Source organism: Festucalex cinctus, chromosome 1 (assembly GCF_051991245.1).
Source record: "Festucalex cinctus isolate MCC-2025b chromosome 1, RoL_Fcin_1.0, whole genome shotgun sequence".
Lineage (NCBI taxonomy): Eukaryota > Metazoa > Chordata > Actinopteri > Syngnathiformes > Syngnathidae > Festucalex > Festucalex cinctus.
Window position 1 is genome coordinate 32,482,229 of NC_135411.1, and position 15,301 is coordinate 32,497,529.

The window sequence follows — 15,301 nt, forward strand, 5'->3', positions numbered from 1 at the left end:
CTTGGGATCTCCATGGCGATGAGCAGCCCTAGTGAAGGTATCCGTCTTACTGGAAACCAACTTTATTGTTGACTTTCAGGAACGCCTGACGGGGGGTGTCTGTGTGTCTTTTGGGGGGTGGAGGGGGGGGGGGGGGGTTGTTGGTCTGAGGGGGATCAGAGGAACATCCTCATCTGTCCTGCTACATCCATGCTACCTACGTTGCTAATGCTAGCCAAACTCAATGAGATTCTAGAAGTCAATTTCAGAACTTTGTCAATATCCTGAAGGCCCAATTACTAATTCCCTCTTTGTACTCACTAGTAATTTATAGTAATAGTAATAGTAATAGTAATAGTAATTTAATTTAATGCACTAGTAGAACTGGAAAAACAGATGAGATTAGAACGAATGTCTTTCTATTGATGATTTTTCCCTACTAACATTTGGCTTACGAGTACCACCTTCAGCTTCGACAATAAAGTTTTTTTGAACATTTGTTCTATATCTTTGATATCTACATTAAGGTCCATCCATGTACTAGTACACTCTTTGTCCTCATTAAGACAATTTCATGCACTAGTAGGAGAACAACTGCACAAGTTCAATTTTTGGCCCACATGTACACAACCAAACTACTAATTACTACTGAATTACTGTGCTTCACTCTTTACATTACAAGGCCCAACTAGTAGGCATGTGTCAGCTAGTAGTAGCGTCCTGGTTAAGAATATGGACTAAATGCTGAAAAGACTTCCCATAACATCACACTGCATCACATTGGCTGTTAACTTCAGTGGTTTTAAGTAGTTGGTCGGTTGTATTAATTTTACCTTTTGTTTATCCACTAAGTTATGGATGAAAACATAAAAATAACATAAATAGGAATGTAAACGTTAGAGTTTTTCCATGATACGTCAAGAAAGGACTATGCAACTTTTTAAAAATCGCCAAACACAAACATTATTTCGTGGAAAACGTGGATATGTTGATATTGATCTTGTAAAAACACATGGAACGTTCTCGTCTCGACGTGTTGGAACGTGTTCAAACGTGTTCTGGCGCCCTCTCCTGCTAAAGTGTGGGAGTACACACACGTCACACACATACGCACGCGCACAAAAAACAAAAAACAAAAAAACAACAACAATTAATTTTATTTAGAATTTTTCATTTTTTCTTCAACATCCATAAAATTATTTGTCAATATTCATTATAATCCCACAAAACAAAAACAATTGTAATTAATGTTTCGTTTTATCAGCTGACCTGTTGGGTCACGTGATGGCTCCCATTTCCGACTCACGTGACTCTTCGTGGAAACTGCTGAGAAGCAAAAAGCGAGCGCCACAAAAACTGTTTTAATTGACTTTAATTTGATTTATGTAGTCGGCTTTTGGCTGTCTGTGGACACAAAAGAAGTGCGGAAGTCGATAAGGTAAGGTGTCAACGGCTTTTGGGAAGGCAGTCGAGCCTTTTTGCTCTTATTTATCAAGACTAACGACACAAAAGTTGACTTTTTAGCAACCCTTTTTGTGCACCCGCCGATCTAACTACACTTGAAGAGACAGTCCCACAAATCTTCGTCTCCTTAAATGTCAAAACACTAAAATGTCGCCTTTGAAGAGGCGCTTTTGGCTCGTAGTTTTTCTGTTGCTGTCGTTGGACTTTTTTGGCTCGTGTGTGAGCGTGTGGAATGCACGAAGAAGAACAAGATGAGCACCAGGGGGCAAAGTCTCTGTGATAAGATAGTTGCTTATTTATCAAACACTCACATTGGTAATCATAACAACAATCATAATTTTCAGGAAAAAATGGACCAGATCCGTTATGTAGTTGCAAAAAGTCCCAAAGATATTTGAAAATGTCTCGGAAAAGTCCAAAGTTGACAGAGATGTGAAAAATGGACAAGATAATTTTTTTAAATTATTATCTAATTGTTTTCCAGACTTCCGAGATGCCATCCAACAAGTCGGTTTCAGAGGCACCCATCACTCAGCTGCTCAACTGCAGGATCCTCAGGGACCACCAGCTGCAGAGGTGACATACGCAACTCTCGTACAAGTCAATCCATCCCTTTTCTTGACCGCTTATTCCTCACAAGGGTCGTGGGGGCTGTTGGAGCCTATCTCAGTTGGCTTTGGGCGGTAGGCAGGGTACACCATGAACCGGTTGCCAGCCAGTTGCAGGGCACACAGAGACGAACAACCATCCACACTAACAAGCACACCTCGGGACAATTCGGAGAGCCCAATTAACTTGCCATGCATGTCTTTGGAATGTGGGAGGAGACCAGAGTACCTGGAGAAGACCCACGCAGGCATGGGGAGGCCGGAGCCTGGACTCGAACCCAAGTCCTCAGAACTGGGAGGCGGACGTGCTAACCAGTCACCACCCCTCGTGCCCCTCGTACAAGTCACCAAAAAATATATATTTGCATGCAGTGACATCTGTCCCATCTGACTTTGATTTTTTGTTTTTTTCTGAAAAAAAGTACACCAAAAGGTAAACTTGGATGTTGACCTCTCCTGGGATTTTTGCGCAATCTGAATTTGAATTGCATTGGAAGATATTAAATTTTTACTCTGAATTTTGGAGGCACAATAAACAAATCATAAGCACTTTATGTGTCCATTTTCTGCATTGTCAGTTGGAAAAATTGTCCAGCTTTTCAATAAAGGAATGGAAATTTCAAAATGATTAATAATAATTTGCTTTTAAATTAGATTATTAAAGTAATTGTTCTTTAAAGTCCTAGTTGAGTGCTGTACTCTGAAATAAAGAATTCTGGTGTTTTTTGCGTGATTTGAATTCATTTAATTGCGTTTCAGAGTTATAAAAAAAAATGTTTTACAGATAAAACAAAATCTAAACTTTTCAAATCAAGGGCGTTGAGTGTGACAAATTGTTCTCCACGCTGGCCAAACAAGTGTAAACAGGAAATGTTTGACCGATTGCACGTTGTCATGCACATTCCCGCCATATCAGGAAATGCTCACAGCTGGTCATGTGATCCGCCTGAAATATATCGCCATCATATCATCGCCCAACACCTTCAAAAGGTCATTTGGAAAGCGTTGTAAGCTCACCCCAATGCTTTACATCGCCAACTTGTTTTTTATGTGTGCGCAGGGAGGACTTGTGGGTGCGCGAAGGGAAGATCCTGGATCCGGAGAAGCTCTTCTTTGACGAGCAGGCCTACGCCGACGAGCAGCTGGACTGCGGCGGTGCCATCGTGGCGCCGGGCTTCATCGACGTGCAGATCAACGGTGGCGTCCGCGAGTTCCGCCGTTCGGCTTTATGTGTGCGCTTGTGATTGACGGCGGGCGGCGTGCGCTCACCCCGCAGGAGGTTACGGAGTTGACTTCTCTCGGGACTCCGACGACGCCGGCGCCGGCATTTCTTTGGTGGCCCGGAAGGTTCTGGAACATGGCGTCACGTCCTTCTGCCCCACGCTGGTCACGTCGCCGCCGCACGTCTACCACAAGGTCACACCGGGCATCGCGACAGCGCGTTGTGACGACGCTCACAGCGATCCTGACCGTCATAATGACCCCTGACCCCCCATGTATCTTTCAGGTCCTGCCTCAGATCAAAGTGCAGGATGGCGGTCCTCACGGCGCGGGTGTCCTCGGTGAGCTCATCTTTTATTTTGGCGGCGCCAGGAAGTGTGACCCAATTAGTGTTCATTTTATCAGCCCTTTTTAAAGCGATACTTGACTCATTGAGCTATTTTTAGCAGTAAAAAGTTAATATTTTGTCGATAATTAATGTGGTAACTTCATGATATTTCATGTATAATTAATATCTTTAAAAAGTATTTTTTTTCTACTTGCTGTTGACTGATGATGACATCAGCTGTGTCGTGTGCTAAGAGGTAGGATCCCTAATACAGACACAAATAAGTCTTTATCTATTTATTCACATTGAGAGGCAGAAGCTAAGAGAGCGATACACTGGAATAGTTGAGCAATAATCCGGCAAAACACACACAATTCTCAGACCCTTAAATAGACAGTCAATCAATCTCATTGGTTGTGGCTAGACATCACATAGCCTAAAACTAGTTCAAACTGGATGCTGTTACATCAATACCAAAACAGACACGTAACGGGTCGTGAACTCTGGCGCACGGTCATGAACTCTACTCGAACTTTAACGTCTCTATTTGTCATTTTATCTTGCAAAGCAGACTAGAGTAGATCATGACAATGTTGTGCATATCTGTGCATTGAAGCAGAAATAATTTGTCAATCAAATCATTTTGAATCGAGAATCGAAAATCGATTCTGAATCGAATCGTAGACCCAAAAATCGTAATCGAATCGAATCGTGAGACAGTCAAAGATTCCCAGCCCTAGTAAATAGCATATGTCGAGTAGAATATTGCACAAGAATGTATTTTTTACTGGACAATTGGGAATTTATTTTGATACCCAAGTTGAGAGAACTAATCAAGTTTCAACATGGTGGATCGCGCAGAAGGATTTGTGAATGGCAAAAAATATTAACACTTATAAGTCCACTAGCAGGTTGTTTTAGAATCTACACAATTGCATAGCATACACTATTCAATGTCCTGTCCTTTACAACTCATTATTTGATGTAATTGTTCGGTTTTAACGAGCAAAGAGTACATTAGCTGCTATGTGTATTTTTTAGCTATAACAAAAAAAAGCGCATGAACAGAACTTGGTCGCAATTAGGAGTTTGCTAGTGCTAACGTCCATCTTTCCCATAGCACGTGAAGGCAGGGTCAGTTGTTTTTTTTTTTTTTTTTTTTTTTTTTTTTTTTTTTTTTTTTTTGTAAGCAGATAATGTTGAACACTTCGGATCTAAACCAATTTCACATAATTTTTTTCCTCATCTTTTTGATGGAAATGTATGTCAACAAGTAGCTACTATGGCTTCACGCTATGAGCTAGAAAGTTAGCCAACATTAGTTAGCGGTCGGATTAACATTATTGTTGGAACGTTTTGGCCCTTGGGTTAATGTCAAGTCATCTTTATTTATGTTGCGTTATACTGTAACTATCGTTTACTTTTTTTTTTTTTTTTTCATTTTTAACCTTTCACCCTGAATCCACCTCCTGTCTGTCCCATGTTTGTACAGGTTGCACTCGCTAGCTGCACATTTGTCACATGACAGTGACAAAATCATATCGTTTCATCTCGTTTTTGTTCATGAAGTAAAATATCCATAGATTTTAATCCAGTTTCCATTAAGTGGAGTACGTTTTCATCTTGTCTTCATTCGTCAACGAAAATGCGTACTGTTTTGTCCCAGTTATTGTTTATTAATGAGCGTTTTAGGCTAGTCTAGTCTAGTTTTCTTCCGGTGAGAAATGTGTGTTGACAAAATTATTTTAGTTTATCTTAGTTTCCGTTGACGAAATTACCACTAGACCCGTGGTGTCAAACATAAGGCCCCTGGGCTGGAACAGGCCCACAAAGGTGTTTAATCCGGCCCGTGAGATAACAAGATTAAAAAATAATTTGTAATGTTGGACCAATTAATCAGCTGACCACAATCAAAACATAAATTTATAATTTCACAAGCAGTCCTCAAATGAGCAGTGCAACTTGTATGGGGAATTGTCCTGGATGTCATTATTTTACACACAAATTAAAGTTTGTTTGTTTATTTATTATTATTTTTATTATTATTATTTAATTATTTATTTATTTTTAAATAATAGACCGACATAAACGTGTTAAATACGACACAAATTCAATTAATGGTAACACAAATAGATATGACAAGGATTAACATCCTTATAACATCATTAACTAATTTTCTCCCAAAAACGTATAAATATGTGCTATTTTGAATATTAACAGTGTCCCAAAGACGTATTTCTACTTTTTTTTTTTTTAAATAATATAGGATACAGAAGGCTTTGATACAGCCTCTGAACTGAAGAGAACTGTTGAAGCAATGGTAGTTATTACAAAAACGGCCAGCCGGTGGCAGCAGAGTATAAGAGATCAACCAGGGCCATGTTGTAACAAGCTGATTTCCCCCACAGTTTTAAACAGATTTGTGAATCATGATGAAACTTAGCTATATTCTAATGCTAATTTCTGCACAAATGAAACAGATATAAATATACTTTTTTTTTTTTTTTATCCTGATGAAATAAGAGACTCTAATCTTTATTTTGATAGGTTCCATGTCTTTAGAACAATATAACACAATATTCTGTGGGTCTTGCAAAAATCAGTCAAAATCCAGTAAAACAGCTGGGAGCAAAGGGGGTTGCTGAGCTAATGTGAGTTTGACACTAGAGCCAATTCATATCTGTTGCTTCTTTTTTGTGGAGGGGTCCACCTGGAGGGTCCCTTCATCAGCGCCAAGAAGAAGGGCGCGCACCCCGAGCGCTTCCTGCGCACCTTCTCCAGCGGCGACGCGGCCATGGCGGACCTGCTGGAGGTCTACGGAGGGCTGGACAAGGTTGCCGTGGTGACGTTGGCCCCCGAGCTGGAGGGCAGCCGATCGGTGGTGAGCGAGCTTTGCCGGAGGGGCGTGACCGTCTCGCTGGGACATTCGGTGGCCAACCTGTCGCAAGCGGAGGAGGCCGTCGGCCACGGCGCCTCCTTCATCACGCACCTCTTCAACGCCATGCTGCCCGTACGTCCCCCCTCAAGCATGACATGCACGTTTTTATACTGTGCGCTGAGATCGTTACAAAACGGAAAATTGAGTTATAAGAAAATAATAATAGTACTTTGCCAATTTTTGACACCCTCAAAAATACTAAAATTCAATAATGCAGTAGTCCAAAGTGTTAATCAAAAATCTGACTTTTTTTTTTTTTCCCCTAAAAATATATTTCCTATTTTTCTTAGCCACTGTAAATAAATTATGCATAGATTGAACATTAACATTGCATTCAAATATTGGAAAATTCAAAGTTCAAATGTATTGCGCAAAAAAAAAGTTGAGATATTCATCAAAATCAATGTTTGAAAAGAAACATTTCAAATGATGACATTTGTCAAAGTTTTAAAGTTAAACACAACTGAAGACAACTGTCATTGTCACAATATAAAAAAAAATACTAGTGTGTGCTAATGTGTGTGCAAAGTATTTCTTTTACTTTGTGTAGCTTGTCAGTCATACAGGTTACAGTAACCTGAAAAGGAGGAGTTGTGGCAACTGGATTCTTGTTTAATTTGTTGTGTTGTTTCTAGTTTGCAAAGATGCTCAGAAATAACAGTTACGCTTTTCAGCCAGCAATATGCCTTTGACTATTAGATTGTCTGTCTACATGAGTTGCCACAGCATTTATGTTCACTTCCATTGCTTAACTAATTTGCTCCCAAAAACATATAAATAAATTCGATTTTAAATGTATTAAGTGTCCCAAAGACGTATTTATACGTTTTGTTTTGTTTTTTGTTTCCCCTAGACCGTACAGAAGTCTTTGATGCAGCCTCACAACTGCAGAAAATTGTTGAAAAATGGTAGTAATTACAAAACGGCCAGCAGGTGGCAGCAGAGTATAAGAGATCAAACAAGACCATGATGAAAACAAACTGTTTTCCCACAATTCTAAGCACATTTGTGAATATTGATTGTGAATATTGCTGCAAAACGGAAACAGATAGAAATATACCTTTTTTTTCCTGATGAAAAAAGAGTCTCTAATCTTTCTTTTTGGTAGGTTCCTTGTTTCTATATCAGTAGAACACAATATTCTGTGGGCCTTGCAAAATCAGTCCAAATTCAGTAAAATAGCCGGGAGAGAAGGGGGTTGCTTCAGTGAATATGGCTGCGAGTGAATGATTTAATAGCATGGGTGCAAGTTTTGTTGGCCTGCCTATGGCATTTTCCATTATGCGTTAGCATGAAGCTAATCATTTTCAACATGGGTCATGTACTTGAAGTTTAAATAGTGTTTAAACAGCGTTCTATTTTAAATTTAATGTCGCAAAGACGTAGCTCAAGGCACCGCTCTGTTGATATTTTCGGTGAAACGCGAGGATGATTTAGTATAAGAGGTTTGCAATTGTAACTGTTGGGGGGGGGGGAAAAAATCCCGCATCTCACCAACTTCCTGTGGCGTTGCGGTCCAGTTCCACCATCGGGACCCGGGCATCGTGGGCCTGCTGACCAGCGAGCACATCCCGGCGGGACGGCCCGTTTACTATGGGATGATCGCCGACGGGATCCACACCAACCCCGCCGCCCTGCGCATCGCCCACCGCGCTCACCCAAAAGGTTGGCATGCCTCCCCTACTGACGCACTCGCAAAGATCCATTTCGATGACATACAAGTAACAGTGGACACCACACACGTGGGCACATAACATTACGTTGTACATCCAAATTAGATGCTTCTTATTAATTCGTATTGTTGTTCAAAAGTTGATGACTCAATGTTGCTTCGGTAGTTGTTATGGATTTGTATGGCATCCTGTTATATTCTTTCATTTTTACTGAAATGAGCAAAATGAAGACGAAACAAAATAAGTTGCCATCTTGTGTGTGTGTGTAGGTTTGGTGCTGGTGACGGACGCCATCGCGGCCATGGGCCTCCCGCCGGGCCGCCACACGCTGGGTCAGCAGGAAGTTCAGATCTGCGGCCTGCACGTCTACGTGGCCGGTGAGATCCCAAAACAACATCCACACATGATTTGGTGCTCTTTTTTTTTAATCCAGAAATTAGGGCACAACCGATTAATCGGCCGCCGATTATAATCAGCCGATTATCGGCCTTCAAACATCAGCCAAAACAATCAGCCAATTGGGCCAAATGGCCGATTATTTTCCACTTAAAACGTGATCGAAGGAAAACCAAAGTTTCCGACGCTGTGAAAGTAACTTGAGTGCACCATTTTGCTTGCGTAGCATTAGCAACTAGCAAGTGTGTAGCGTATGTTATTCTGCTTATTCTCTTGTCCCTAAACGTCCTTTAAATTGTTTAATGACACCGTTGGAGTTGGAGTTACCTGTAAAACTAAATACACAGCATTAAGAATTACATCCACTGTATATTTAAATACAAAACATGCTTCGTTTTAGCCTAGCGCTAACAGGAAGTTAGCAGATGCTAACAGGAAATTATTTGAAAGAATTTCCTTCAAATAACGAATATTCATACACAAATCTTGAGAGTACACATACCCACAGATGAGATAACACTACCCTACCAGAAATAAAAAGTCGGACATTTATCAAATTTATATCACACATTTGTTTTTTCATTTTATGTTAGAAGATGAAGCGCTTTTTATTGTATATACTTTTTGAAGTCATGTTTTAATTAACACAAATAACTATTTATTTTGTCAGTTAAAATATTGAATGTTGAATTTGAGTATTAGGATTGACGATCTGGTCACTCCATCAATTGATTAGTATTTTTATGATTTGAATTGCAGGCACGCAGACGCTGAGCGGCAGCATCGCCACCATGGACATGTGCGTGAGACACTTCCGACACGCCACAGGTCAGCAAATACGCAGGAAGGAGGGCAGGATGTTGCAAGGGGGTGACAAGTTGTGCGATGTTGCAGGCTGCCGCGTGGAAGAAGCCCTGGAAGCTGCGTCGCTGCATCCGGCGCAACTTTTGGGAATCAGCCAGCACAAAGGAACGCTAGACTTCGGATCGCACGCAGGTCACTTTGATTTTGATGCCCTCAATGTTTGATTTTCAGCAGCTAGTCAACAAAACAAAAGTGAAATACAAAATCCAAACATACATACACATGCATGCTAAAGTACTGAATATTGCTCATCTTTACATATTTAGCCCAAAAAATACCTGTCCACATCCATCAATATACAAATCAATAGTTAGATCAATAAGTTGATCAGAAGATATGTCATACTGGATCTATCACCAAGGGTGTGTAGACTATTTATATCCACTCTGTCAAAAGAAAAAATGAATAATAAACCGATACAGCAACAAACGAGTATATAGATATTAGTCATTAAAAAAAGATCGATAGTATGATAAATTGATTTTGATCAATAGATTCACGAGTTGTTATAACATTATTTCTTTTAGATTTACTTGATTTATTTATTTTCTTTAGATCGACGAGTCAATATTTTATATTTATTTTCACTGATATTTTATCAAATTTATTTTTCATAGGTGACTCGATGTATATCTATTTTTTTATTGATTGATTACTCAATGTTTGATGAAAATTTCTTTTTGATTGATGACTCAAATGTTTTATCTTTTTCTTTTCTTTTTTTTTTCTTTTTTTTTTTATTTTGCAGACTTTGTGTTGCTTGATGACGAACTGAATGTGAAGGCAACGTTCATTTCTGGACAGGAAGTGTGGAGGAAAACCAGCAAAGAACTGACTTGAAAAGCAGCACAACTTTTAAATCTGGATTGGCTGGCAACCAGTTCAGGGTGTACCCCGTCTACTGCCTGAAGCCAGCTGGGATAGGCTCCAGCAACCCCGTGGCCTTTGTGAGGAAAAGCGGCTAAGAAGATGGATGGATGGATGGATGGATGAAACTTTTATATTTCATTTTTAAATTTCTCCCTTTCGAGTCCCATCATCCTTTGTTGTTTTGATTCACCCTTTTCAATGTCAATCAAATCCTTCAACTCTACATCCTGGTCACACCATTTCCTGTCATACCTTTCAAAATAAAACTCGCCCTCTCGACGTGCAACCCACGGACTTGCATATGAATAAACTGTCAATGCCGTTTACTCGCTGTCGTGAGAAGTGAAGCCACCGGAAGTACCTTGGCAGCCATCTTACTGTAACGTTGCCACATTCTCAGTGCTCATGAACGCATCAGTTTCTCTGCACCGTTTCAAGTTGTTTTTTGTCGTCACGGCAAAATGGCCGCAGTAAACGCATACGATTGTACCAATACGTCTGGAAGAAGCTCGTAATACACATTTTGTTGCAAAGAATTCAATTTTAAAGTTTTACTTGTCACTTCACTGCTCTGTCCCAATGGTGGCAAGGTGTGCAGTTTGTCAATGTCAGTTTTATTTGTATAGCACATTTCATATGGCAAAGCATAAATTCCGTGTGATTCAACATAAAAAGCAAGACGTCAGTCCATTCAAAATAGCAATAATAAACCAAACAAAAAACAATACAAGAAGCAAGCAGCAAATTAAAAACTAGTGAAATGAGATGCAGTGTTCCCTCGTTTATCGCGGGTTCATCTTTCGCGAGTTTTTTTTTACAGCATGTATTTTATTTTTATTTTTTTTACGTGCTTTTTAGTTTGTTTATTTTTTTTCTTTGCACGGCTGTATCTCTCTAACCATATGTCCGACCGGGGACATATGGGCATCCGTGGATTCGTCTGGACGAGACCTTTCCAACAGTGCCTGTCCCGTCACTCCACAACATTGCATTCCTTCCAGCAATAGAAAATTACACTGTGCTGTATAACAAGTAAATAAAAAAAAACATACTTTAATGGAAAAAAATGACTGTAAATGGGAAATGAAAACGTGATGAATGAAAAAGCATTCATAATAAACTAAAAATCATACCAGAATGAAAAAACATATATAATAAATGAAAAAATATATACTGTGCTGTATACTAAAAAACAAAACAAAACATACTTTTAATGGGAAAAAAATGAATACAAATGAAAAAAAGAACATGAATGAAAAAGTATTTTTATGAAAGTAAAAATCATACCAAAATAAAAAATAAAAATAAAAAAAAAACGAAAAAATATAATTACGGATTTTTTTATTTTTTTTTTAGGTTAACATGGATTTCTATTATAACGGGTAGTTTTTGGAACACCCTCGATAAACGAGGGAACACTATTAAAGGAAGAACCGTGATATGTTTGTATTCTGCCTTAACAGATTCCCTAAAGATGAGCATAATAACGTCCCATTTCCACCATTTAACACATTGTCTATATTTCTTGTGTCAGTTGTATCAAAAACGCAGGATGTTGAATGTATCTTTATTGTCAAAACACATGCACAGAAGTACAGAGAAATAATGACCAACAGAGGGCGACAGGACGTAACTCAAGTCCTACTCGTACAAAACACCTGAGATCTTATGGAAAAACACCCAAGATTGCTTACAGGTACTCACGCAGAATGCGCATATCAATTTACCTTCTTAAAAGTTTATTGCTGCAAAGCCCAGGGGTGGCCATACTGTTCCAATCATGTTGTCAATACAGTGCCACTCAAAAATTCATCTGCATCATGTCGGAACGATGACACAAAAGCAAAGCCCACAAGGGGAAAAAATGCATATTAATTCTGTTTGCACAATAAGAGGAGACTCACTGTGAAATGTAAATATTGTGTGCTTGTTTATTGAACATTTAAACAGAAAATATAGAACTTTTTTGATCATCACGAGAAACAGTTTTAATGTTCAAAAGGGAATAGGAAGAAGTAATAAAGTTACATTGTCCTGCCTTGTGTTATTTGTATATATTTGATTATGTATCTGTAACTATAATGTAAATATAACCTCATTGTTACCTATAATAACTCTCAAAGGTTGATCCAAACAGTGAGTTCTTTTGAGAGCCCCCCCCCCCACCCTACTCCCAAACTCCCTTACTAAGATCCTGATGTAAATCACGCACTAATGTTTTCAATGCAAGCCGCATTGAAATAGTCAGTAAGAGACAGAGTGACTGGCAACTGGGTCTGTGGCGCAACATGGCAACACCTCCAATAGGAACCGGAAGTTCCTTTCCCTGATGGGAACTTGGGAAGCGGATCTTCATCACGGTGTGTCACTTCCAACGAGAACACGACGCGCGCGCCGGCACATGAGCGAGAACCAGTAGATCTGCAGGGGCCACAGAAGCCCCGCCCCCAAGGTGCACTGCCACGGGGCGCCCAGGACCGCCTGGTGAACGGGGATTGACGCGTACCTGGGAGACGAAATGGGGGTCGCCATTGTAGACATGATGCGTAGACACAAACGTGGTGGTCGGTGTTCACACACAAAAAAAACATTAGCAACAAATAGAGCAACTGCATTCTGAATCACTCCTGGCTCAAAAATAAGTAAATAAGGATATTATTTAATTATTGCAGTAGAACTAAAACTATTTTCTTACATTTTTAACGAGTTGTTTACTTTTTATATTTGTCGTCGTTTTATGGTCTTGAATTACTGTTGATTGGTTTGGCTTGTTTTAAATGTGTTTTTATTGCTTATTCCACATTCTGGTCCAAATCCAGTCTTGAACGCGATCATGCTGCTTTGAGATATGAGTTGAATTTGTTGTGTCACCACACTAATTCAAAACACTGACATCGTCTTTCCCCAATGAAATGAATGCGAAATCCCTTCATTTAGTCCAGCTCCCTATAGTAAAACAATTTTTGGAATTTTTATTTTTCTAAAACCATGATATAAAAACAGACACTAGTGACATCGTTAAATTGAGGGGTGAGGTCCAAGGGCGAAGGAGACATTTGATTGGTTGTGTGTTGATGACATCACCTGCTGTAAGCCAGGTACAAATACGGGAAGAGCGCCACACGGCAACCGAAGAAGATGAAGAGCGTGACCGCGCCGTTCACTTTGTATGCCAGCGTGTCGGCGCGCTTCAACTGGAAACGCCACAAGAACAAAATGGCAGCTGTCAATCATTTTAATCACTGACATGCTGTGTACACACACTTACCTGTATGAGCACTTTGGCAAAACAAACAAACGGCGTGCTTAGCTCTGCAAGAAACAAAACACCCTGGAAGTAGTCGCCTTTGCCCCGCCTCCACACCTGACACACACGGAGCCGATGACATCACAGCAAAGAGGGCGGGACTTGAGCGTTTCCACGGTTACCAGAGAGGCGGGCAAGCAGAAGACGACCATGAAGACGTGGTGCAACACCATCAAACTCTCTCGCCGCAAGAAGCCCATGATGGCCGCCGACAGTGCACGCGCGCCGCCGTCACGCTCGTGACCCTTGACCCCACGCCTGTGCCAGTCGCACAGGAACATGGCATACACGTCGTAGACGAAGTAGGGTGCGGCGAATGTGATATAAGCGTCAGTCAGCCAGTGCCTGAGGAACCATAATTGAGTTTGGAATTATCCATGCTAATTCATGTTAGCCTGGATATGGCGCTTTGAATCTTTTGTTAGCATTAAGCTAATGTTTGTTGACAAAATGAGTTGACTTGGTTGAACATTTTAGGGTTTAAGTAAATACGTTTGTTTTACAGTAAACCTAAACTGGGAATTAACTTTTTCAAACAATTGATTGGTCGACAACTTGCTAGACCGTGCTAATATGTTTTTGTTTTCACATGAAAGATAATCACAAGCATAATCTACTTGCTCCTAAACCAAGGTCCCCCATTTGCACGTGAGGTCAAAGGTGAACCAACTCACCTGTCATCCACGACGTTGTGCCGGCACGCCGAGGCGATGACGCATCCCGCCGCCGCCGCCATGACAGCCTGGACGGACGACATGCCGCTAAGGACGAAACGAACGAGTGTTGGCAGTGTTTGTGTTGCGGAAAGTGACCTCGGGTGGACTGGCCATCTGGCATACAGGGCAGTTGCCTGGTGGGTCCACCTCTCTTGAGGTGTTATTTGTTATGATTACTGTAATAGTTGCAACCCGAGAGTCCTGTTGCAGTGATTCGGGAGTCTGGAATGATTCAGAACACAGTTTATTGCGTTAACTTAGGAATTATTACTAGATAAGGATGTTTATGCATGAGTTGTGAAGGGAGTTCCAAATCAGCTAAAGTGGCTAACTCCGAAACTGAAAATGTTTTTGTGGTGATTGCGGAGTTGGGAATGAGTGAATGATGACGAAATGAAATCATTCACTCATTTTTGACTCCCCAATGGGGCATATTTGACTCTTTCACACTTAAATTCAAATAGTTGATTCTAAAGTAGGGCTGAAACGATTAATTAGCTTCTTCCTAAACAGAGATTCAAAACACATCGTGGGATATATTGAGGACACTGTATTGGATTATCTGTACTTCCGAATGTGAGTACTTTTGCTACCTATGCAGTATGTGTGCGTTCTGACCGTGCTGCCACGACGATGGCGTCGGTTTGGCTCCATCCCGTCAGGATCCTCAAAGAACGACTGGACAGCAGGAAAAGTCCCGGAAAGAAAAGCAGGCCGGCGAACATGAGCGTCAACATGTCTTCATATGTGCGTGTGTGTTTGGGATCAGGTGAGCCCGGCTTAGGATGGCCACCTGTCATGACCACAGGGGGGGGAGGGGAAGGCGGTCTGACTCGGCCAATCTGAATGCGTCCTTGTGGGAAATCAGTGCTTCATTTGCATAGATTTGCATGCAGCAACTCAAGCGAGCCAATCAGCTTTCAGCTTGATGTGAAGT

At 40.6% G+C, this 15,301-nt stretch overlaps 2 protein-coding genes across 2 annotated transcripts; one reads left to right on the forward strand and one right to left on the reverse strand.

The window, feature by feature from the left end:
• Nucleotides 1-1,267: 1,267 nt before the first annotated feature.
• amdhd2 (amidohydrolase domain containing 2) lies at nucleotides 1,268-11,105 on the forward strand. The gene is made up of 11 exons (XM_077530620.1): nucleotides 1,268-1,417; nucleotides 1,928-2,019; nucleotides 3,112-3,248; nucleotides 3,328-3,467; nucleotides 3,559-3,613; nucleotides 6,303-6,610; nucleotides 8,059-8,203; nucleotides 8,481-8,588; nucleotides 9,367-9,435; nucleotides 9,502-9,603; nucleotides 10,220-11,105. The coding sequence occupies exons 2-11, from the start codon at nucleotides 1,937-1,939 to the stop codon at nucleotides 10,309-10,311; spliced, it is 1,239 nt and encodes a 412-aa protein (XP_077386746.1). The 5' UTR covers nucleotides 1,268-1,417; nucleotides 1,928-1,936; the 3' UTR covers nucleotides 10,312-11,105.
• A 1,422-nt stretch (nucleotides 11,106-12,527) lies between these two features.
• LOC144024383 (ceramide synthase-like) lies at nucleotides 12,528-15,219 on the reverse strand. Its single transcript, XM_077530631.1, has 6 exons — nucleotides 14,983-15,219; nucleotides 14,323-14,409; nucleotides 13,771-13,993; nucleotides 13,610-13,705; nucleotides 13,426-13,535; nucleotides 12,528-12,847 (listed from the first exon to the last, which is right to left on the reverse strand). The coding sequence occupies exons 1-6, from the start codon at nucleotides 15,162-15,164 to the stop codon at nucleotides 12,697-12,699; spliced, it is 849 nt and encodes a 282-aa protein (XP_077386757.1). The 5' UTR covers nucleotides 15,165-15,219; the 3' UTR covers nucleotides 12,528-12,696.
• Nucleotides 15,220-15,301: the final 82 nt, after the last annotated feature.